Source organism: Periplaneta americana, chromosome 17, assembly GCF_040183065.1.
Source record: "Periplaneta americana isolate PAMFEO1 chromosome 17, P.americana_PAMFEO1_priV1, whole genome shotgun sequence".
In the NCBI taxonomy this organism is placed as follows: domain Eukaryota; kingdom Metazoa; phylum Arthropoda; class Insecta; order Blattodea; family Blattidae; genus Periplaneta; species Periplaneta americana.
In genome coordinates, this window is record NC_091133.1 from 11,062,665 (window position 1) to 11,089,289 (window position 26,625).

At 36.4% G+C, this 26,625-nt stretch overlaps 1 protein-coding gene across 8 annotated transcripts in view; it reads left to right on the top strand.

Annotated features, from left to right (window-relative positions):
* Positions 1-26,625, top strand: part of LOC138692992 (zinc finger protein OZF-like) — a 97,290-nt gene that overhangs the window by 47,766 nt on the left and 22,899 nt on the right. For 4 of the 8 annotated variants that reach the window (XM_069816470.1, XM_069816472.1, XM_069816471.1 and 1 more), the window contains exon 5: positions 265-4,732. In XM_069816470.1, coding sequence (XP_069672571.1) covers positions 265-1,219 — 955 coding nt within the window. In that variant the 3' untranslated portion in view covers positions 1,220-4,732. Of the gene's footprint in view, positions 1-264; positions 4,733-20,678; positions 20,833-24,137; positions 24,236-26,454; positions 26,593-26,625 lie in introns of those variants that run through there. The other 4 variants (XM_069816474.1, XM_069816475.1, XM_069816469.1 and 1 more) reach the window with 3 other exon arrangements.

Genomic DNA, 26,625 nt, shown 5'->3' on the forward strand with positions numbered 1-26,625 from the left:
ACACTTCAGCCAATCAAATCACAATACATTAAAAGTTATGCACTCAACAACATAGTCTTCTAAACACGAGAAAAAGAACCAAGTTCAATTCTTCTTCATATTTAAAAAAATCTACTCTACGTCAACCATAACTGACCTAAGCATATTATACAAGTACTAATAAACGAAACTCAATACTAAACACTACCAAACCACCAAAAATAACAAAATCGCTTCTGTAGTTGTTCTGCATATTTACCCATAATTTATATTTATTCATTTCAGCATTATAGATAATGTTGAGAAGAATGTGTTACAAGAAAGCGTCAGCATTTATCTTGAAGACAAATCGACACAGTCTGTTACCAACAGACCAGACTGTCCAATCAGCACCGACGGGGGCCATAATTCTATTAATTGTAATATATCCAACGATGTTTTAGCAACACCAGACTCTATGAAACTTCATTGTAATATACACACAATAAAAAAGCCTTTTAAATGCGATGTCTGTGGAAGATGTTTCTCACGATTGGCGACATTAAAGCGACACGCACGCATTCACACAGACGGAACACCATTCAAATGCAAGGTGTGTGGAAAGTGTTTCACAAAATTAGCAGTTTTAAAACAACATGTATTGATTCACACAGGAGAAAGACCATTCGAATGCGATGTGTGTGGAAAGAATTTCAACCAATTGGGAAACTTAAATCAACATGCACGCCTTCACACAGGGGAAAGGCCATTCAAATGCAATGTGTGTGGAAAGAATTTCGCACATCTTGGAAACTTAAATCAACATGTGCGCTTTCACAAAGGTGAAAGGCCATTCAAATGCGTGCATTGCGAAAAATATTTCTCACAATCGCGACATTTAAAAATACATGTTCGCCTGCACACAGGCGAAAAGCCATTCAAATGTGAGATGTGTGGAAAGTGTTTCGCGCAAAAAGGAGATTTAAGGAAACATTTTCGCATGCACACAGGCGAAAGACCATTCAAATGCGATGTGTGTGAAAAGTGTTTCCTGCAAAAAGGAGATTTAAACAAACATGCTCGCATACACACAGGTGAAAGACCATTCACATGCGATGTGTGTGGCAAGTGTTTCCCCCAAAAAGCAGAAATAAAGATGCATGTTCGCATTCATTTAACCGGAGGACCATTCAAATGCGAGGTATGTGGACAATATTTCTCACGATTGCGAACTTTAAAGAGACATGCTCACATACACTGAGGCGAAAACCCATTCAAATTCTAGATGTGCGGTAAGTTTTTCTCAGGATCGGGAGATTTAAAGAGAGATGCATTCACACACAACGGCAAAAAGCCATAAAAATGCGAGGTATGTGGAAAGTATTTCTCAGGATCGCGAAATGTAAAACAACATGCACGCATACACAAAAACCATGGGACAAGCATGTCAATTGATACCCATAGGCGCAAGGGCGCGCTTTAGAGCTCAGTGTGCCCGCAGCTCTGGTTGGGAGATTAGGCAAGGACATAATAAATGAACCGGCTAGTCTACTAATAGGGGTTAGTGGAAGCCGTGTGCAACCTGTACGTAGGTTACATCCAAGAGAACGTATTATCGTAGATTTAACACAGAATGTAGCCTTCTTTTAGAGTAAAGATTGATGTGGAGACAGCGCATTGTATGCAAGAAAAAATCAGCACCAAAAATACAACGTGGAACGGCATTACGAAAAACATGAGAAAGAAAATTATAAAAATATATTGAAGTTGACCACAAACTGTAACTTAAGAAAGAATAATTGTATCTGATGTTAATATATGAAATTAAGTAGGATTTGTAATTTCATTTCTAATTATTGAATATCAATTATCCCAATAACAGTTTATAGTACACTTTCCTTATTTTTCAAACTGCAATATCTGATGAAATCTGTATGGCATTATCAGTTAGCTATGATATGTCCCGCAAAATTGCAAAGACATCATTCTTTCTCTGATGAACGTTTTACTAAGAGTTGTATTCTAGACTCTGTAGCCAAAATCTCTCACAAGTTAGTGGGTTTTAAAAAGGGCGCGTCAGCGACTATGGCTATTTGGGCCCTTATCTAAAATCCGTCACAAAACAGAGACACAAGACAATAATCAGAATACTTAATAGAACTAAAGAACATTTTCACGATTGAAACGAGGTTCACAAATATAGTTTCAACAGGGTGATGCATAAAAGTCATAAAAGTGAGCAGTTCTCAGGTTATGGAAAAAATGTTAAGGAAACGCCTTATGTGGGTACTCGAATCGGAAAACCGATTATCTAATATCCAATGTGGTTTTCGTAAGCATAGATCCGCCGTAGACCATCTAATTCGGTTGGAGACCGCCATTAGGGATGCATCTTGTGGCGGTCTTGTTTGATCTAGAGAAAGCTTACGATACCACATGGCGGTATGGCATTCTGCAAACTCTGTGTGATAGTGGAATTCGTGGCAGTCTACTAATATTTATTGCGAAGTTCATGGCAGAGCGGTATTTCCGAGTTCGAGTAGGCACCACACTTTCTACTGAACATATCCAAGAAAACGGCGTGCCACAGGGGTCTGTATTAAGCGTCCTTTTCTGGATTGCGATCAATGCAATTGCCCTTTGTGTGGGTGATCGAGTATTTTCTCTCTTTTACGTTGATGACTTAATTTTATATTACAGCTCCCGATATCTTCCATCCATTGGTCGGCAGTTGTAACTGGTCATCAACGTGCTATCAGAATGGGCTCTTCACAATGGCTTTACTGCATCCACATCCTGAACTGAGTCTTAATGGATTGGAGTTGCAATATACAGACACTGCGAGATTTTTTGGGCTTTTTCTTTTATTATAAATTAACGTGGGAGGCGCATATACGTGATTTGAGAAGGCGTTGCGAAGAAACGTTAAATATTTTATGCCTCTTGTCAGGGGGTCGCTGGGGTGCTGACTGTACAGTGCTTTTACGTCTTTATCGTTCTCTTATCCGGCCAAACCTGGGTTATGGCTGTTTTGTTTATGGCTCAGCAAATAAATCGAAGTTACGTCTCTTATACACTATTCATCATCATGGGATACGACTTGCTACAGCGGTCTCCCGAACAAGTCAGATAGAGAGCCTGTATTGCAAAGCTGGTGAACCATCATTGAATCGGCAACATAATGTGTTGTTGTGCTCGTATGGTGTTAAGCTCCGCTCAGAGCCCGACTCCTTTTACCATCTGTCTCTTTACTGTGGATACAGTGAAAATCCACGGAGACTGCGTCCAGCAGGTGTGCGGTTTCGTGAACTGCTCTCAGAGCTCGACATCCGCCTGCCTACAGTTCGCACACTGGAATATACGCCCAGTCCACCGTGGATTATGCGACATCCCACGTTTGATGTAGGTCTGAGCCGAAATTTTAAAAATTTTACACCAGCTTTTGTTTATAGACTTCGTTTTAGTGAACTTTTATCACAGTTTGCAAATTATTCATTAGTTTTTACTGACGATCCCGAGTTAATGATTGTGTCGGATGTTCCTTTGTTGGAAATGGACACATATTTAAATATAAATTGAGCCATTACACCTGTGTTTTTACCGCAGAATTATATGCTTTTATAGAGTTTTATTGTTTCTAATTAGACAACCCTGGGGTAGATTCCTTATCTGCTCCGACTCTTTAAGGGTCATTGAGTCCCTGCAGGGTTTGAATTCTGATGATCCGCTTGTGTTGAGAACCCAGGAAGTTTTCCACACTCTCCACCTCTGATTATGAGATTGGAGTAGTGTGGAGTCCTGATCATGTTAGCATTCCTGGAATCGAGGCAGCAGATGCTGCAGCTAGGGACGGTGCTGTAAATGGGTCTGAGGTGGTATTGGCGTGAGAGGTGTCAAGGTATCTTAAATTACTTGAAACATACGTTATGGTGTAAATGGGAAGAATGGTCTGCACAAGAGGGAAATAAATTACGAAGAAAAAAGAATACTGTTCGCGTTTGGGATTCGTCCACAAGAGCATCACGACACGAAGAAGTTTTACTCACCCAGTTTAGGATTGGCCACTGTCATCTGACACATGGCCATCTGCTACATGGCGAGCCTCAGCCAGAGTGTGATCTGTGTCATGTTCTACTTATAACATTTTTTATTACAGTGTAGAAAATTCGACCATGTCCATCAGCAGTATGGAATTCGGCTGACTATATAATGCTCTTGGAAATGATTTTACTTGTACAAATGCAGTTCTGAGATTTTTATCGAATACAGGAATTGACAGGATGATGTAGTTTTCTATTGACCTGTATTACTTACCCTCTGGACTTTTTACATCAGGTTACATTTTTTAGCATGTGACTTTAGCAAACTTGACATTCGGACCTATTACATCCTTGCATTTTATAAATGCGCCAGACAATTTATTTCTGGTTGGATTTTTTTGATTGTTTTGTTGTTTCTTTTCTGAGAACTTCTATGGTTTTTATGCATCACTTATGCTCAAATTATGCTTTATCATACTGATTGTTACTGAATATGACCGTTGCGATGAGAAGACGAAACTCTGCAGTTGACTTGGTTGCCTAATCGAGTCTGTGTGAAATAAGTGTGTGGTTGTTTCGTGTGTGTTTGCCAACGCAACTCAACATGCGACCTACCAAGGATACCTGCAAGAAATGCTCTTCAGCCATACAAGGTAGGAATTTGAAGTGCATTGGGCTCTGCGGCCTGCATTTCCACATTGCCTTTACATCTGGAGGATCCTCCGTTTATCGATGCGGAGTGACAGCACACCAGTTCATGGCAGTCTACTTCCTGGATCTACTGATCAGTCCCCAGTGAGTGATCAAAGTTCCAACAACAAGAAGACGCCAACAAAAAAAGTTCTATCTCCTGAGAGAAAAATATGTCTGCCAGAGATTAGCAATGCTGAATCTCTAGCAGTGCAAATAGAGACTGTTAGTTTAAATACTCAAAACATAGTTGATACACTAAATCAAGTGCTTAGTAATGTCAAATCCCTTGAATCTGACATCAAAGATTTAAAAATAGACAATTCGCAACTTAAGAATCAAGTATCTTTGCTTGCGGATGATAGGATCGGCAAGGTTACGGAATCATCACGTAATCCAACACAGTTACAAATTTCATATAGTGCTGTCCTTACTAAAGCGACATGCAGTAAACAAACCCAGCGTAGTCATAATATTATGCCCGGGATTTCAGCTAACACTGCACATTCCGCGGCTGATGACGTTGCTTGCAATCCTACCACCTCAAGCAAACCTAATCAGAAAAACGAGGTCATTACAGTAAACAATAACAAGGCAACTCCTTCTAGAGAAACTAAAACATTCAATCAGAATAATGATGAAACTGAATGGGTCACTGTTGGGAAGAAAAAATCTACTAGTAAAAACAAAAGAATTGTAGTTGTTAACAAGTCAATTACTAATGATATTGGACTAAAAACTGTTCCTAAGAAAGGATACTTATTTGTTTCTAGATTGGACCCAACTACAGCAGTGGAAAGTTTAGAGTCCTTTGTGAAAGAAAGTTTCCCGGAGGCACAATGGAAACCACTAAAATGAAAATTTCCTAATTCCTATGCATCGTTTAAAATTAAAATAAATTCCGACAATATTGCACGAGCTTTGGACACCAATATCTGGCCGCAAGGAGTTCTGGTCACTAGGTTTTTTCAAACGCGGCGCCCCCAAACGCAGGCCACATAGAAAACTCCACATCATCACCAAATGATAACAATGCAATAATAACAATATACAGGGTTTGAATAACAAAATTAATCTCCTGGAAACTTTCTTTAACTTAGACACCTATTCATTTTTGTGTTTTACGGAACATTGGTTGCGTGACTATAATATTGACTAAATAAATTTTGATAGTTTTAACTTAGGTGATTGTTTTAAAAGATCTAATCATATTCATGGAGGATCAGCTGTTTTTGTAAAAAGCAACTTAGACTTCATTCCTATGGAAATTAATGAACTAAAAGTAGAATTTAATTTCGAATGTTCAGGAGTAATGATTGACTCATTGAAACTGATAATTATTTGTATTTATAGATCTCCAAGTGGATCATCAAATATTTTTTAATTCAACTCGAAAAGCTTCTTCAAATACTCACTAAATGGCCCAATTACACGGTAGTAATTGAGGGAGACGAAAATTCTGACTTTGATGTCTTAACAGAGAATTCAACTGTACTTGACCTATTAAATCTATTAAGGCAATTCAACTTCTATACAGGAAATTACACTCCTACGAGAGAAAAAGCATGCCTCGACAACATTTTTATAAACAGACAGCGGGAATCATATACCATTCAGGTAAAAAATTTTCCATATTCCGACCACTCTGCCTTATTATTGCAATTCACTTGGGAAGCGGATATAACCAACCTCAAATTTTTTAAAAGCGTTTATTTACCGCTGAAAGAGTAATGAAATGTTGTTGTTATATAAACAATATTGATTGGGAATCCTTCTTCAGTGTTCAAGAGGCTAATGCATCTCAAATTTTTAATACATTTTTTAATTTAATTTTATAATATTTTAACTTATCATTCGAAGTCAAGAATGTAAAACTAAATATTAGCAAAAAACAAAAACAAATGGTATTCTGCAGAATTAAAACAGATTACTAATGCTACATGATATTTATAAAGAGACTGGCCTGCTCATTAGATTATAACACAAAATTAATTTTCAACTCTGATAAATAATGTAAAACTGCCTGGAATCTGATAAATAATGGAAGGTCTAGTAACTCTCAAAATCATTTAAACAATCATAATATATCGCCGGAAGAGTTTAATGAATTTTTCATTGACTCAGGAGACAAAATAAAATCCAAAATTCAATGCTCTGAGCTCTCCCCTATGGAAATGCTAACCGAAAATGACGAAATCTCATGTACTTTTAAATGGAGAGAGGTTACCACTGAGGAGGTATGGAATATAGTAAAAACTTTGAAAAAAATCAAATTCAAAAGATGTTTATGATATGTCAAATGATTTTTTAAAAAGGTTATAAATTCAATTTATATTCCTCTTACAAATATAATCAATATTTGTCTAAAACAAGGTCTATTTCCAGATCAACTAATAATTTCGAATGTAATCCCAATTTATATAAAAAAAGGCAATAGATCAAGTTCAAATAGTTACAGACCAATCTCTAACATACCAGTGCTATCTAAGATATTTGAATATGTTGTATTTTTCAATCAAATTTATGACTAGTTTGAAAATTCAAATCTCTTTAGTTCTAACCAATTTGGCTTTAGAGAAAGGAAATCAACAAATGATGCAATGGAGCTTTTAATAATCGAAATTTAAAAAAAAAAAATTTGAAAGTAGGTCACAAGTTAATGCTGTGTTTTGTAATGTCTCCAAAGTGTTCGATTGCGTTGATCACAACTTAATGTTATCAAAATTAGAATTTTATGGTATTCGAGGGAATACACTAAATATTTTTACAATCTATCTTCATGGCAGAAGGCAATTAGTCTCAATAGGTGAAAATTGGTCAAGTCTCTCCAATATACATTATGGTGTTTCACAAGGCTCAATAATTGGTCCACTACTATTCCTAGTAGCAATAAATGACCTTCCTAAATTCATTGAAGCTATGACAATTTTGTATGCTGATGACACTACATTCTTATGTTCTAGCTCTACTCTGAATGAATTACATGCTCTAACCAATGATATTCTATCACAGATGGCTTTATGGTTTGAATCTATTGGTTTTTTGCTTAATCGAAAAAAAGACTATCAACATAACTTTTACCCTAACTCATGTAATAAAAAAGGACAACATACAAAACTATACCAAATTTTTATGACTTTTTTATAGACTTCAGTTTAACATGGGAAATACATATCGAATATATATGTACAAAGTTATCAAGAGTCATATATTTATTAAAGAAATTAGTGACTTGCGTTTCTCAGAATTATTTAAGATGTGCCTACTTTTCGTTCTTTCAGTCGATAACTAGGTACGCTTTAATTTTCTGGGAAAATGGTAGCAAAATTGGGAGTGTCTTGATTTTGAAAAAGAAATCCATTAGAATTCTGTGTCAATCAAACTATCTTGAACATTGTCGACCTCTTTTCAAACAATCACAGATATTAACTGTCATAAATATATAATTATATATATATATATATATATATATATATATATATATATATATATATATATATATATATATATATATATATGTTATGCCCATTTCTGGCACCAATTTTTGTTGTACTAATTCTGACACCAATATTTATTATACCATATCTGACTCCAAAAGTTATTGTTGAGCTCTATCATATCTGACACCAGTAATTTGTAGTGCCACTTGCCACGACAAGGGCGGATGGCTTATCTTTGAGATAATCGCGAGTTATAAACTCTATCAAGATAACACAAACGAATCAGACACTGTGTTATACTTCCTAAGTGATAATTTATAAACTGTACTTGCTTGTGGATAGGAGGGATTCCTACTTAGAATGTGATTGCAGGCTTTCGAAATAATCACAGGTATAGAAATTCACTATTACTAAGTTTATTAACAAGATATCAATTTACTACAGACAGATTATTAAATATTGAGATTGAACGATTTAGAAAGTATGAAAATTTCTGTTAATTCTAAAGTACCAAGATGAACTAAAATGAAAAGTCTAAAGTTTGAACTGATGATTTTACTTACAGTAGGTAGTAGGGCGAACCCTGGTGCTGTTCACAGGTGTTGCCATTTTCTGGATTTCTTCCTGGACGTCGGGAAGTTACGACCGCTACTGCATGACCACTGTCTTGACCAATAACTAATGGCCGCGTTTTGAACATTTCATGTCCATTTATAAATTCTGGAACCGCGTCCTTTGTGACGTAACAGAGTGACGCTATTTTACCCGGGAATCTTCTAAAAAGACGGTATTGCATTCACTAAACACCACGCTTCTGATTTTAACCATTATTTCAGATCGGCGTTCCCGGTCGTCACTTAGAACAATACAGATGTAAGGAACTCTCACGACTGAATCTCTGGTTTTGACTTGACCAATGGAAATCCAGAGTTGCGGAATCATCGCCAAATAAAATGTCTCGCGAGAGACGCTGCATAATCTTTCGTTATATGTCAGCTTTTGCTAAGACTGACTTCGTGCTACGAGTAAAATGCAAGCGTACGCATTTCTACCTTGTTCAAGGACTGGACTGTGATGAGTTGGCTAAGCTGTACTCTGTAATCTGTCGAAACAAGAAGCTATCCCTGTCGTATGTCAAAACATGTCTGAATGCTGAATATTTTAATAAGTACGATTTCATTACTTTAAAATAAAGTGAAAATATTTTGCTTATGGTCATAACAAAGTTATGATTTGTAATGAAGTTTCAAATAGACCGTCTGTGCTTATCTTGTTATACAAAATAGTTTTATTGATTAGTTACCGTACATTAACGTTTTCGGTACTGGTGTGTACACAATTATTTTGTATAACAAGATGAACACAGACGGTCCATTTGAAACTTGATTACATTGTAATTAGCTTATCGGAAAATTCCTAATAAGATGAAAAACGTTATGATTGCTTATCATAATCTACAGTATGGGATATTAATTTGTTCACTATTCCTAATTTCATGATCATGTATATTGGCTATTAATGAGTAATAGCCTATTGTATGTATGTATGTATGTATGTATGTATGTATGTATGTATGTGTGTGTATATATATATATATATATATATATATATATATATATATATATATATATATATACGACCAAGTCATTTACACTCGACAAAGTATAGACAATTACTCATTAATAGCCAATATACATGATCATGAAATTAGGAATAGTGAACAAATTAATATCCCATACAGTAGATTACATAAAATTAGTACAAATTTTTCTGTCATGGGGATGAAATTATATAATAAGCTTTCCAGTCAATATTATAAGTTACCAACCAATATTTTCAAAGCTAGATTTTATAATTAGCTTTTAATTAATCCTTTCTACTCTGTAGATGAGTTTCTTAACATAAATTGATACGAAATTGTTTTTTTTAATAAAATAACGTAATTTACATTTACAATTATTACATTAAGAGTGAAGTGTTTTAATTAATTTTAGAGTTTCAAAATATTTTGTGTTCTCCTTCAAATTAGACTTTACTGTTTTCAATTATATGTGTATTTTCTAATGTATGTTTTTTTGTGACGAGGCATATCACTATATGTTTAATGGCTTAATAAATTGAATTGAATTCAATATGAACGAGGTAATTGTTCCTCATTCACTGTAACTATCCCATTACTACAGCTCACACCTATGCTGTTTAATACTGAATGATACTAAATTTGAACGGAGTTACTGGCACTGGGTACACTACCACTATCCGAGTACTACAGTAGAACATATGCAGTATTATAATCACTGTTACTAAATTTGAACGATGTTACTTGCCCCTGATTCACTACCACAATCCCAGTGCTACATCTCAACAAATGGTCTGTTACACTGGCCGTTGCTAAATTTGAACGATGTTATTTGCTCCTGATGAACAACCACTATCCCAGTACTGCAGATTAACATATGCTCTATTATGATGACTATCACTAAATTTAACTAAGTTAGTAGCGTCTGATGCACTATCACTATCCCAGTACTACAGTTCAACATAGGCTGCATTACACTAACTCTTAAAGAATTTGAGCGAATATACAGTAGCATGCAAATTAATCCGAACAACGTAATTACTTATGCAAAAACACTCAAACGGGATAAAAAAAAGGTCTAAGACATACCTCAGTAATCTATGTGGCCTCCCTTGTTCCTAATAACAGCTCTGAGACGATTTGGCATGGATTCCACTAATTTCCCACAAATATTCTTCATTTCTTCATCGCGAAACCATACACCAATCAGGGCAGAAATCATCTTCTCCTTTGCAGAACAATCCATTTTTTGCATTCTTCTTTTGCAAATTGACCACAAGTTCTCAATGGGATTATTGTCGGGTGAGTTACCTGGCCAGGGAAGTACCTGAATATTCTTCTTGTTGAAGAATTCTGTAGTTTTTCGAGACGTATGTCATGGTGCCAGGTCTTGTTGGAACACACCTTTGCCATCCGGAAATGATTTTTGCAGGTGGGGTACGATTCTGGTTTCCAATAAGTGAATATATTTGTCAGAATTCATAATTCCCTTGATAGGTATTAATGCTCCAGGCCATTCATGTGTAAAACAACCCCAAAACATTACTTTAGGGGGGTATTTGGGTGGTTGTTGGAGATGAGCTGCTGTTACTTTTTCGGATCCTTTCCGTACGTAAGAAACACGGTGGCCGTGGACCTCGAAATGAGACTCATCGGAAAAAAGTACATTCTTCCAGTCATTCACTGTCCAGTGTTGATGTAATTTTGCCCACATTAAGCGTTTTTTGCACATAACAGGGGTTAGCAGTTGCTTCTTAATACGCTTACGAGCCCTTCGTCCAGCTTCCAAAAGCCTACGCCGCACTGTTGTGACGTGAATATTCGCCCCCAGAGGTAGCCATTAACTCGCGGGTTAAGTCGACAGCAGTTAGTCTAGGATTTAATTTACTTTTCCTGACAATTAAACGATCATCTGCAGGTGAAGTCTTCCTTTTCCGGCCACAGTTTCCTTTTTTCTGGGGTGTGATGGATCCAGTCTCCCTGTATCGTTTTATGATCGAATTAACAGTAGCCAAACCGATGTGACATTCTGCAGCAATTTGCCTCTGTGTCATAGGAGAATGCTCTGCTAATGTTATAATTTTAGACCGTTTTCGTGGAGTTGTATCCATTTGTGAAGACGACAGAATGTACACAGGATTGCAGTATTAAGTCTTCAACACAACTGAAATGCTTATAAGTACAAAACGACAGGCAAAAGTCACATATTATAAAAAAAATAATGACAGACCTTCAACAATGGAATTACAAGTACTACAGATGTTAATTAAAGTGGCATGAGCAGCTGTGAGGCCAACAATGACAGAAAATAAAAGACGAAAGAAGTTACTTACCACTGATGCACTACCACAATATCACCACTGCTGCTCATAATATGCTGTGTTATATTGTCTTTTAAAATTTGAACGAAATTACTTGCCCATGAGGTACTGCAACTATCCCGGTATTACAACCCAAAATGTTTTGTGTTACACTGAATCTTACGAAATTTGTATGATGATACTTGCCCCTGACGCATTACTATTCCGGTCGAGGTGGGTTCCTCCAAGTTGGTAACCAGGGGGTGCAATGGTGGCACTCGTGATCTTCTTTTCGGCCATTTTTCGTCTTATCATAAACCACCCCTTTTCGTTCTCTCGTCTTTTTCATCACTCTATTTCTCTACGCCGGCCATCATTGCATGCGGAACGCCCACCACATCGTCAAAGCCATTTTCACCTCTTCATCCCCGCTGTAAGTTTTCGCCACGTCCGCCACCATGCCGGGATTTGTTAAGGATGCCTGATGAGTCTATATTATTCTTCCTGTTCTAGTTCATTATTTTCATTCTTAGGATAAGGTTCTTAGGTTTATAACTCCCGTCTCACCAGCAGGGATTTTTCCTATCTCCGTGGTCCTGTCCCACGGTTTCGAGCGCGACTTCCAACTTGTGTGGCCCGACAGGGCGCCCAGCAACGAAGCAATAGTGGACCCTTCATGCTGCCCTATATGCAAGTTTAGGTGCCGAGCCCGGACCAGAGGTCAAGTACACTCACGTAGAGGCCCAATGGTGGCCCAGGGCGATTTAGACGTCCCGATGACCGACTCTGCTCGCCGGGGCGAATATATCGCTCCGACGTGTTACCGCTGACTTATGGGTGTCGCAGTGTAATCAACCACAAGTCCCATGAAGCTACGTGCTGTCTCGGATTGCTCCGGCTTTGGTGGGTGGGTCGGAGTTAGCCAAGTAGTCTGGCGGTTGTGTTCAGTGTAGAGTGGGGAGCCACAGGCGGTTATTCCCGTGGTAGGGGCATAAAACTGCGATACGCCTCTGGTGTAGAATATGCCATTAGGTATGTAATGCCCAGTTTGAAGGGTAACTTGCGTGAAGTGGATTGCTTGGGATTGGGCTGTCGGTGGGGGGGGGTCCCCACGCACAGACTGCGAAGAATATTTTGGTGTCTTTTTCTTCGGCCCTCCCCCGGTGGCAGGCTGACGCCGACGGTTCCATCGGGGGGGCTAGTTGAAAATGTCCTTGCGCTTCTCTTCCCTTCCAGGAAAACAGCAACTAAAGAAGATGAAAATAGTAAAAGGCAGTACAACTGAAGGTAATAAGACGAACATTGCAATGGAATTGGACCCTGAGAAGGTAACAAGACTTAGCACGTCATTTTATACTTCATCATATCTACACAATCTTCACGTTGTATTATTTCCAGCCGTGCCACCTCTAAATTTATATCCGGGTCACAATGAGATAGGGGAGTCATCCTCTAGGAGCCAAAGATTGGAAAAGTGAAATCAGAGGACATTGGTTCAAGATCTACTAAGGGAAGAGGGAGAACAAAATTTAGTGGTGAGAAACACAGTCAGAAACTCAGACAGAAGATAACAGGTATGAAATTCTACTTCAAAAATACAACATGGTTTTGGAAGAAAATAAGCAGCTACAACAGCAATGTTTGCTAAGTAGAGAGACAGTTATTGGATTCCAAAAACATATTAACCAATTAGAAAAAACAGTTAAAGAATTAACAGCTGAAGTATAAAAAAAATCGCCTGACATTGAATGAACAAATTAGAAACACATGTTCAGGGGTGCCAATTAGACATTATAATCAACAGAAAGATGGACATCAGACAATATTTCCACAGCATTCACCACCAGATACTTCAGCAAATGATGTTACTTATATCTGAGGCAAAAGTTACATTACCCATTACCAAGAATTTCTTCTCTTGAAAGATGGGCATATAGTTAAAATTTAAGACCAGGCATCCTGCAAGACGTCATTCATATAATGAGAGTTATGTGTATGAGTAATTTTGAAAAAGAAACGGAGTTATCTTATGATGAAATGAAAGTGTTGTCTATATATGAATATAATCAAAATGATGATGAAGTTGTGGGCCCTCATTCATATATGCAAATTATTATGGCTAGAGGACTGTTTTCTAAATAGAAGCAGCCTGTTTACATTGGTTTTGACACTAAAATGACAAAGGATATTCTGAACAGTGTTATTATTGATACATAACATCGGATACAATGTGGTATCTTGTGTGACTGTGGTGGGGGGGGGCAACATAGATTTGTGGAAGAAGCTGTCTATTTCTATGAACTGCTTTTCTCACAATCACTCAATAACTGAACAGCCTATATTTTTTTTTTGCTGATACACCACATTTACTCAAATTAATCAGGAACTGGTTCTTGGTTAATGGCTATATTCTGGGTAATGGACAGAGAGTTACCAGTTCTCCAGTGGAGGAATTAGTTAAACAAACCAATTCTGAATTCAACTCATGTTACAAACTAACGCCAAATAATTTACAGTATGAAAGAACCAAAAGACAAAATGTACAACTAGCAGCACAACTATTACCGCACTCTACAGCTACTGTTTTAAACAATACAAACCAGACCAGATAAATTATTAGCAGAGAAAACAGAGGAGTTCATAGAATTGGTAAATCACTTGTTTGACATTATGAAATCTCACTGTCCAAAACCTTCTGTGCCAACAAAAAAAAAAACCTTACAGCCATAGCCTTCTTCAGTTACAAGTCGGAGCCATACGTCGGCAACACTGTAATTAACTGTCAAACGGAGGCCTACTATCCAGAACACGTGTTTGTGCTAATGCCAATTTTCAATGTAAATTAATGTTACAATATAAGTGTGTGTCGATGGAATTATGTTCGCGGTCGTACCAAACGTTAATTGTTGATGTACCGGTATTATAAACTAAGTGCGTGTTGGTGATAAAAGCAAGACAACAAATGAAAATATAGCTGCAGTCTTTGGCAATTTTTACGGTTATTATTAAAGATAAAATTATTGAACAATTCTTCTAAATATTAGATATTGTATAAACTACATTTTTGTAGTCTTACTTGTGGTTTGTGGTGTATCACAATTCTAGCCAAATTGTTGGGTCTCGCCTTCTATATCAATAAAGTTACGCCGTTTATTTTCAAGTTCATTGTAAACAGATGTTTTGTGATCCCATAAATGTTGCAGTTTTGTTGAAGATTCGGAATGCCTGCTATACGTCAGAACTGTCTATATTTGTAGATGCATACACTCACTTTGTTGGTTTTCAAGGTATGTTTATTAATATTATTTCTTTTGTAATAAATTAGTTATAAACATGTTTCTTTTCACTTCGTATTTACAGGATTTAAAGTTCACCGAGTTTACGCTATTTGGCACATACTTAATAGATAATGATGTGTTTTCTTACTTAGGATAACAGTATTTTAATGGTGACTGGCGAGGTTCAAACTGGCTTCCTGGGCATCTGAAATATTTATAGAAAAGCACGACAGATAATCACATGAAATTAAAATGTATATGATATCCTAGACTTTTGGCGTCAGAGGTAAAGCACTACCAAGCGGCAAAACATAGTCAATTTACTACCCACATAATGGTTAATTGATTGGAATAGGGTAGGCCTACTTCGAAAGTACGTCATTATTTTATTTATTTTTGATGCAAGTAACAATTCCTTAAGTATTTATTTATTTTCCCTTGTACCATCAATAAAAAAACACGTATGATTTTAATTTTTTAAAGTTATAAGTGGCTGTATGCAAGTACTTACGCGGTATTCTGAAACTCAAATAAAATACCATTTCGGATTCCGTAATAAATTACGTATATCAGTACACTGAATCTTGATCATATGCACTATATCAATAAATGTCCAAAATGTACGTGTGACAACGAAATCAAAGCACTATAACGTCAAACGTCATACCTTTATTTCGCCTCTACCCGCCTCCTCTCAGCTTTGCCAAACCTACCTATGCTCCGACTTATAACTGAAGATGGCTCTGTTATAGCTCATTCATTGTACAACAAAATGAAGATTGATAAATGGGCAACTTACTAGTGTTATATATTTAAGCACGTGGGCTTACAGCTGTTTCGGTATGTATACATCGTCAGAGCCTACTGAGCAGTAGGCTCTGATGATGGTGTACATACCGAAACAACTGTAAGCCCACGTGCTAAAATATTTAACACTAGTAAGTTGCCCATTTATCAATCTTCTGTAATAAAGTGTTAAAAGTAGTGTACGCAAGACTCAAGATGGAGGAACAAAATGCTATTTTGAATAAGATGACAACTTTCATGAGTACTTCACATTATATTGGCAAAACTAATTTACAAATATCCCAGAAAGGTATCGTCATTTCAATAAAATCTCTTCAACTTCTACATCAAAATATGGTTCAAAAGTACGACATAAAATACATATTAACTCACAGGTTAAATCAAGATTTATTAGAAAACCTCTTTTCGCAAATAAGAATCCGTGGTGATTTACATGATCATCCTTCTCCTCTAGAGTGTACTCACAGGTCGAAAATGTACATTTTAGGAAAAAATCCTGCGATCATCCAGAAGCAGACTAAACGCTTTATTCGAATGCAGATGAATATTTTGTCGGTACAGCACTAAAAGAAAGCCGATTTTAATGTAAACGAATAGCCTGCTTCTTCAATCTGACTCTGTTTCCGTAAACAATTTGCAGCCAGCGTTCTCCACTGTTAATGTCACAAAACAGAGTGAAGAGGATGGCTTGACTTACATTGCAGATTATGTTGCTCACAAATTCAAAAACAAATATCCACAACTTGGTGACTACTGACTTCACTTATGAATTACATAAACAAACTCAACATGATTATTCACTATCATCCTGGATTCAGCACCTATCATATGGCAGCTTAACTAATCCTTCACAAACCTGGCTAAAGAATTTCCGAAATATTTCGTCTTCGTTCGTCACATTTCAAGGGGTAAGAACATACTCTAAAGAACTATAGTATTTTGTCAGGGGAAGTTCCTAATGTTCCATCTGATGTGATTGAAGCAGCAGTGAAAACAAGATTTTTCATGAGACTGAAATATTTGAACTCGTCACATCAACAAAAACGGAAGAGGTTAGGCGTAACAGACGTCACTACAGAGGTCAGGCGCGTCTCCAAAAAGTGCAGGAAAATAATGGAATAAAATGCAAGTAGGCCTAGATAAAGTATTTTAATGTCTGTACTCAATTTTTAAAGCATTCTAATAAATATTTTCCTGTATTAGAATTGAATTTCATTTACCTAGATTTTGTTGTTTGTGACCGCATATAGGCCTATATAGTTCGATTAATAACTTAAACGTTTTTATTTAAGCTTCTGATGCGAATGGGTCTCGTATTTTATTCATAGTATTTACTTACTACTTCTATAAACGTTCCGTATTTAATGTAACGCGCTTTTTAATTGAGACTCTCTGACATACTACGAGTATACTTGCTTATTTTCGTCTGCTGCTCGCAATGACGAGGAAACCATTCGCGTCATACCCGAACTGTGTTCTGATTGGTCATTTAAAAATAAGACAACCTGTTAAGACAACCTTGGACTTAATCATTCTGTATATAATAAATTTCTTACGATGTAACAATAATTGATCGAAGCTACTGTAAGTTGGTAGTCTGTGTCGCGTGCTATAGATAAGCCACAAAGATTAACACCTCCAGTTGAATATGTCATTAAGTAAAAGAATAATACTACTATAGTGCAGCTGTATTAAAGTAGAGACAACGACAAGAATATATTTGGCAGGGTTTAGTAAGGAACAAAAATTATCATTGTGCAGCCTCCAAGACCGTTACTTACGAGATTATATACAAGGTGGCGCATAGCACGATCGAGCGTCATGACAATTTCTTCCGCTAGGTTCGCCTCGCAGTCCTATTAAATGGTGGATAGTTCCGTTACTGAGCATTGTGTATCGTGAAAATTGTGTGATTAGTTTTGCATTGCTAATCGAGTACGAAGATTATAAACATGCGAAGCATATTACAGTCTTATTTGAGATTTATTGATGACTTGTTAAATATCAGTATGCAGATTTTCAGCGTAATTTAATGGAATTCACAATTTTGTTTCCCGAAAGTCTGAATTTGTTCAATTAAAATTTTGCTGTCAAACTACTTTGTTCATCTGGTTCATTTACTTTGGGAAGTTGATTGTTTTCAGTTCCGTGTTTTTCCTTCAGATTTCCTTCCCTCTAATTTGTTATAATTGCTGAAAGTGAACTACCGTTGTCTTGTAATTTGAGACATTATTATTATTATTATTATTATTATTATTATTATTATTATTATTATTATTATTATTATTATTATTATTATTATTATTATCATCATTATCATAATCATCATCACCACCATTAAACTAGTATACGGTAGTTCTTAGTTTGTCTTGCCTTAAGACAATTAATAGCGTTATTCGAAAAAGAGTATGATTTACCATGGTCATTTATAATGGCGAAATATTCCACGACAATGGTTAATTATTACTGCTGAATATTGACACATATACGATTTTCATTATGTAGGATACAAAATACGCAGCAATGCGATTTTAATGTTGAGCATGCCGAGAATAGGCGGAGAGAGAACCGTTTCCTTGGGAGGGGGCAAAGCAAAACCATAGAATCACGATATAACGAGGTTACGGGGGACATCATTTACTTATTCCTCTGTTATAGCTTTACCGTGGTACAGTATATCGGAATATGATCATTTAATAAAAGTATTTTTGGGGTGCATGTTTCTTAAGGTGTTACATCCATATCCACGATGTTTCGGACTCAGTTGTATAGGGCTTCAGCTGTAGGTCTACTACAAATTATAATAGGGCATAACGATAGGCAGAGTTATGGGAGGGTATGCAGGAGCACTACCCCTCCCCCAAATTTGTCTGAACTCTTTTTTTTCTCTATTCACATTACAAAATATTGAATTCAAAAGACTTTTCTTGCCTTTGTTTATGAATGGGATATTATTTGTGAATGCTACCATCGTACCATCTTCCTGGAAAATGACTGTTATCACAAAAAAATCTTTGGACTATGGTTGTTTTATGAAAACTACTGAAAATTTTCACTCCTTTAACATGGAACTATGGTTTTCTTTTTTCACTAACACCTAATTCAGTAGATGTCCGCTGCTGACTTCTAACACAGAACTACAGGCTGTTGCAAAAGGAACATTAAAGTGCTTCCATTCCTCAAACGAGGTACAGAAATTCTTATACATTCAGAAATTTAAAATTAATATCATAGTCTAAACACATGATCTGAAGACAGTAATTCCTCAATTTAAGCACAGAAACTTAATCATAAACAAAAGCAAGAAAAGTCTTTTGCATTCAATATTTTCTAATGTTAATAAAGAAAAAAAAAAAGTTCAGACAAGTTTGGGGAGGGCAGTGCCCCCCCCCCCATGCCCTCTCATAACTCCGCCTATGATGCTGAGTTTAGTGTAATGTACTCCCCTCATTCTCAAAGCCAAATCAAATATTATTACGACATTACGAGTAATAAATAAATAAATAATTACTACAAATATTCGTTGTGATAAAGTACAATTATCACTGCATGGTGTACCGAAGATTTACTCTATGTTTTCATTAAATTGACATGTCATGAGTGACGACAGAAAACAGCTCAGGGGAGCGAGATGCACACATTACTAAAAATAAAATGGGGATCGAGGAGAGCTGATGCGCATATGCCTATGGGCGACAAAAAAAAATCGTCCCTGAGATATCTGAGATATTTATGTTTTGAAAATGTTCAAATTCGAAAACCATTTCTAATCATATATATTGCAGACTAACTTCCTAATTAATTTAATTCTAACTAATTTAAAAACTGTTCACACACTAAAATATCGTAGCATTTGCGATTACTATCCACTACAGGTTAATCAGCAGGCCTATTAGATATTTATTTCACTACTGCAAGGTTTGCAAGAAAAATCGCACAATTGTACTAATCATGTATTGTGACTCCTGTTTGCATTAGTAAAAGTCATAACATTTCAACGTCAATATATGTATTTAAAAAAAAAGAAAGGGATAAGTTAGGCCCACTTACAAATGATTAAATTATGAAGTCAGGGAAATGGAAGATAATACAGTACCTTAATTCATTGGAATAATAATAATAATAATAATAATAATAATAATAATAATAATAATAATACGTGAAAAGGGTAGACTTGTTCATGTAAAATGTATTAAGTTTCTTTCATTATATCCGAAAAGGTACGGTGTATGAATTAAACAACAGGAAGGTAGTACCTTAGTTTATAATATGTAATATCTTTTAATATCTAGAATGACAACCATTCATTTTAATATAGAGACGTAGAAGTTTTGAAATTACGTCTATTGACCATAAATTACTGTGAGTCCTTTAAATGTCCCAAATGTCAGTGTCATTTAAGTGTTCTGCTATGAATATCTAGGACCGAACAGCGCTCAGAGGGCGGAACTGGCATTACGAGGGAACCACCACAGTTCTAGTATATGTTATTAGACCCGTATTTCAAGCGCTTGGTCAATGCGCCAGGTTGTATAATCTCGTAACCAACGTTCAAGACAAGTCTCAGTTTCTTTTACTCAAACCGGTTAGTATCACGGCTTCCTTGATCACCTCACCTTGAACAAGTTATTCATTGAATCTATACTCTATTACTTTGTACTATATGAATATTAGGCTTGACTAATGTTGCAGACTGACAGCTGAAACAGGAATATCAATCTATTATATTTTTTCACAGAGGTAAGTATATTGTTACTTGTATTCTATATAAGCGTAAGAAGCCACCGGCGTAGCTAAGGAGGCTAAGGCGCTTGCATGCCGATCCGGAGTTTGCGCTTGGGCGCGGGTTCGATTCCCTCTTGGGCTGATTACCTGGTTGGGTTTTTTCGAGGTTTTCCCTAACTATAAGGCAAATGTAAGGTAATCTATGGCGAACCCTCATCTCGCCAAATACCATCTCGCTATCATCAATTCCATCGACGCTAAATAACCTCGTAGTTGATACAGCGTCGTTAAATAACCAAGTAAAATAAAAGTATAAGCGTAAGTTACATGATCGATTCTTCGCAATCCATTTCTCCCTTGTAAGGTATGTCTGCTCATAGTGGAAAAATTTATATACGTAATTCGGGAAAATTTTAGAACACAATGCATCTACCAAATTATGTCTTAAAATACTAAAAAGAGCAGATTTGTCTGCGTTTGTCGAATGCGCATCATTATATTTACGAAAAGGCACTTTTCAGTGCCAATAATTTTGTGTGCACAAGGTTGGCATTATGAAGTAAGAGGGGAAGGTTGCAGTCCGTGTTCTGGAGTTTATCCCGTAATTCTGTGCACTCGCATATAAAAATTTAACAACAGAAAGACGTATTTACATTTGAAACTTTTATGCTGTGCTATGCTATTGTTTTGCATTATTGTTGAATTGGCGGTTAATGTCTTTCTGACAACTTCAATCTTCAATTTTCCAGCTTTGTTTGTAAGGTAAAACATCCCTAGTATCAACGTGCTCGTCTCTGCTCGTTTATGCCTGTGCACTACGGAGATGGGGAATTATTATTTTACATGTGTTAAATCTCTGTAACTACTGGTTCTGTCTTTTCGACAAAAAAAAAAAATTCCAAAAACCCCCGATTTTTGCCCCAAAAATTAAAAAAACTTAGAAAAAAATGACCGAAAAGCTTTAAAATTTCGAGAAAAGTTCAAGGAAAAGTATAATCTGAGAACTCGCAAATTTCTCAACTTAAAAATACAAAACATTAAAAAAAAAAACAAAAAAATTAACTCTTTCCGCTCAATTTTTTTAGTGGTTTAATTTTCAAGGCAAAAATCTGGGGTTTTCAAACGTTTTTTGTCGAAAGGACAGAACCAGTACTTATAGATATTTACCCAGATTTCCAATCTGCTTTCAAACTTGGGCCACTATTTTCACATACATATTTATCACACAAAACACTGTGACGAAACAAAAACCTACATGCTCCTTCATACTGTCCTCCTTCCAACGTCAGAACTAATGTCAAAGTGACAGAAACAAAAGGAAAACAACGAATATCGAATTAATGTTACACCATCAAATATTGACTTCTACACATCTAGCTTGCGTTAGAATCTTGCATGGACTTGTTAATAAAATCCTGAACTAACCAAACCTTACCTTCGTATATGCAAGATGGGTAATCACAGCACGAAGGAAACTGCTTGATTTGATCTGGAATATATACGCGAAAATAAATTCAAGTAATATCACATCACCTGACACTCCATGACAGGTCAGCGCATACGCCACAGCGAAATGGTTCCTGTCCTCTTATAAGCATGAGAAAGAAAATGACTCACCACCACTTCCAATTGGCTGATATCCGTAAGTAAGTAAATATAGTAGATGTAAACTCACTTTCCATATTAGAAATAATAACGCTGGACAACAAAATTTAACGTTTTTATGTTCTGGAAACAAAAACACTGAAATTCAATGTATTTTTTCATGCTGAATATGAATATTGCAATAAAATTGTCAGATGTGATTTAGTTTTCTTCTAATTTGAGTAAGAAATCAATAGAAAAAAATTGTATTTTCCTAAACATATTCGGCTGGGCTTACCTCAATTATTATTACAGACATCTCCTTTTAACTTATCTGCTTTACTGGACTTCGGGAGCATCTCTCACCACCGACCAGCAATAATCAGCTAACATGGATGTACTCCATTTACTTCGAATGTTGACATTGTCTGGTGAAAGCCCTCTCCATGTTCATCAGAAACTGCACCACAATTTTCAGGGAAAAAGTCCAAATGAAAGTGGAGAAAGTGTATTTTCAATGACATATTGCACCTCATTTGATGATAAGCCAGCAACATACTATTATCCACTACTTCCCTGTAGTTTGGCGTAGAACTGTTCCTAGGAAATTTTGAGGCTGCTGCGCTCAAAAATTCCCAAACAGTAGGCCTATGTTCTTTTCTTGTCAGAAGTCTATCCGACCTGTTGATCTGAAAAGATTTCTCTAATTTGGACTCCTATAAAGAGTCCTCCCTTAATTTTAGCTGTACTTATCCTTCGAAATTTTGAGTGTAAATACCTATTACGACTGAATGCTTTTACGAAATTTTTAATTACTCCCAGTTTGATGTGTAATGGAGAGAAAAAAATTTTTCTAGATTCAGTCAATGCCTGCTGCTTTATGCTTGTTCCTGGTTCCTTTTGTAGTGCAATGTCTTAGCCCGTCTGTCTGATTCACATAGAAAATAGCAATATTTTGTAAACCCTTGTTGTAAGCCAAACAGAATCACAACCATCTTTAAGTCATCTCATATTTGTTACTTAAGTCTGTCATTTATATAATTTAAAATATCTCCTATATTTTTATGTATCTCTTTCATATGGACTCTGCAGTGAATTGGAACTGAAGGCAAAGTGCAATAATACAGCTTTAAGGATCAGCATGGAAACATTTAAAATTGCTTCCATTGTTCTGGTGTGTGTTAAATATTTATGGCATATCATTAATTAGAATTAAAAATGAGTCTGCTGGCAAAAGAGACGTATATATATTTAAGCACAGCACCTCAAAAATTTTATGAATTTACTTCAAAAGAAAGACGAAAACCGGTCTCCACTCAGCAATGTCTTCTAACAAAACCAACAATCTTTTACAAGCAAACACAACCCCTCAGGGTCATAAATCCGTCTTCACATCTCCTGTGTAAGGGGATTGCTGTGCTGTAACCTTGACCGAGAAACCACGCCTGCTTTTTCTGAAATCAGTAATCCCAGATATATACTGTACATTGAAAACCAAACCACTGCGCCCATCTTTACTATCATATTCGTCATTAGCTGTAGAAAACTACTCAGAAATCGCTTATTTTGTTTCTGTAACTTTTTGGCTGTTGTCCAGTGTAATCAGAAACTTCTAAACATTGAATTCATAATAAACCAAATCCAGTACTTAGAGATAATTACCACTTCTAGTAGGTATATAAAAATAGCCGAAATATTGCATGTGAATTTGAGTCTCTTACTATTGTCTTTTTCAGTCGTGATGGAGGAGATCAAAATGGAACATGGGATCGACACTCTAGTAATAGAAAGAAGTAATGACACAGATATAGAAGAGCAGAAACCTTTATCTGAGGTAGCCTATATTGAGAGTGATTACTAATTGCTATTTACTTTTTAAATACGTCGTTTATAACAAGAAACGACTTCAGAATACCGCATACATACATACATATGTCGTTATTGCTTTATTGAATTATTTATTTTTTGTCCAGGGGACATATCTTTTTTATCTATTTATTTATTTTTTTATCTATCTATTTATTTATTTATCAATGAAAAACATGACGTGTTTTAATTATTTTTTAATTTGCACAGTTTTTGTACATAAGTACTTACGCAGTATTCTGAAGTATGGCTTATAAGAATAAAGCTAATTGTGTGGTGGAAAAGCATCCTAGAATGACTCTGGGCGCGACAGCCCACACACAAAGAAGGCCGATTAGCTGACTGCTGGCCTCACATCAGCATACCTCAGTGATGGTGCACTATCGTCCAACCAGTACAGGGGTATCTTATGGTTATCATGATATTCTCCCTTGACACTATAGCTGATCCGCAGAACCAGATTTCGCTACCTGTTGTAGTTGTTGAAAGCCATCAGAATACTCGGTGGACTGTGGTATCATAGAGTGGTCAAAGTTTCATGACAAAGTTTGTATCCCGATGAAGACTATTGCACCTGACAAACTCAGTTCTTAAATTGGAAGAAAATGCTATTTGTGATGGCTTGCTACTAGTTCCATCAGCAAGGAGATGTTTCTGCTTAAAACATAGCAATGATTAATTTGTTACTTGATTACAGTTTAAATAGCTTTGATTCCAACTTGCCTACCTAAGGTTTTTCCGTGGTTTTCCTAAGGCACTAAGACAAATGTCGGAATGAGCCCTAAAAGAAATTGGCCACAGACCTGCACTCATATCCCCATGACCTCTTTAATTACTGTAAATTAATTAATAATTACACCTCTCCCTGCCAACTCTTCGTAATTGAGTCACCATAAAGCCAAATGGCTAGTCTCTAAATTGAGACGATTCAACTAGGCTCATGACAATCAATCACCTCCTACCTAATAGCCAAATTGGCTAATCTCTTATATGAGACAACTCATCCTGCCTAAGGTATTCCGTGGTTTTCCTAAGGCGTAAGACAAATGTCGGAATGAGCCCTAAAAGAAATGGGCCACGGACCTATATGCCCTTCCCCATATATTCCCCCTTTTCTAGTAAACGACGTAATGCCTAGTTCAGAACCTATGTATAAATTGCCTATTAAATGTGCGAGGACACTCTTTTAGTCGCAACTTGAAAGGACAGGGAACTTCTCAAATTGCAGATTTAGATTTCACGGCGCTTCTTCTGACGGCCTTCACCTGCCTTGTCATTGAACAACAGATGACAGAGTCTTCACAACTCCACTTGCACTGCGAAATGGTTAAGCCCCTTTCAATGTGCAGGATAACACCTGCCATCCAAACGGCAAACAAACGAGTCTTCTCGATTCCTCCTGCACTGCGATATGACACAGTTCATTTCAATATGCAGATTTACACCAGCCATTTCTTCCTCGTCCCGCCCTGTGATCTCTTTGATCACATTTCCGTCCCCTCGCGTATGTGGTACCTGAGAGGTTACCATCCATTTTCGGTTTTTCCCCTTCAACATTTTGTAGAGCTCCTTCAATGGAGCAGCGTAACCCGGAGTGAGACTAGTGGCCAACAGGCTTAGAGCTCACATATTTAGTTTCTTACAGCCCCGAACCCCTTGCAAGGACGCGATTTGGGTACCTTTTAAATTTGTCCTCCCATTTCTCCTCTTTCAATTCAATTCAATTGCCTGGCTGTAATAATATAATGAGTGATGTCAGAGGTCGTAGATAATTGCTGCTCGAATCAATATTTAAGATAACAACTCTGCTATTTTCTACCACTAATTACTCTTAAATGAAATATGTAATGCAATAACTCGTAAAACATGTTTCACATTTCCCAGCATACATTTTCTGTAATTACTTAACAGTCATTCAGAAATGAACTATATTTGTATGTGTAAATATAGAAGGAAGTAAGCATGTACTGGAAAAAAACAATATATTATAGAGCTATTCTCTCTGATGCTGTGTTACGAGGCTTTTCGTACAAATTATGTCACTACTGACTCTGGAGTGTGTACTTGTGCTTTCGTTGACGTCAGGATTTAGTAATAGAGTAGAGAGACATTACAAATAGTCTCTGGTTTATAGTGAACAACTGCATTATGATATATTTTATAATTATTATATTTTCTGTGTTGCAGGAAGGAAATTTATTAGATCTTCAAGTGACTGGAATAAAGAAAGAAAATATCGATCACAGCTATGATATAAAAAGCGAGATGACTTTTAGTGAAACTCCTGCACCAATTAGCTTTCCCTTCCTGAAAAATGAAGTTGAGGTAAGTACAGTTTACGAAGTGAGTTGGTCGCTA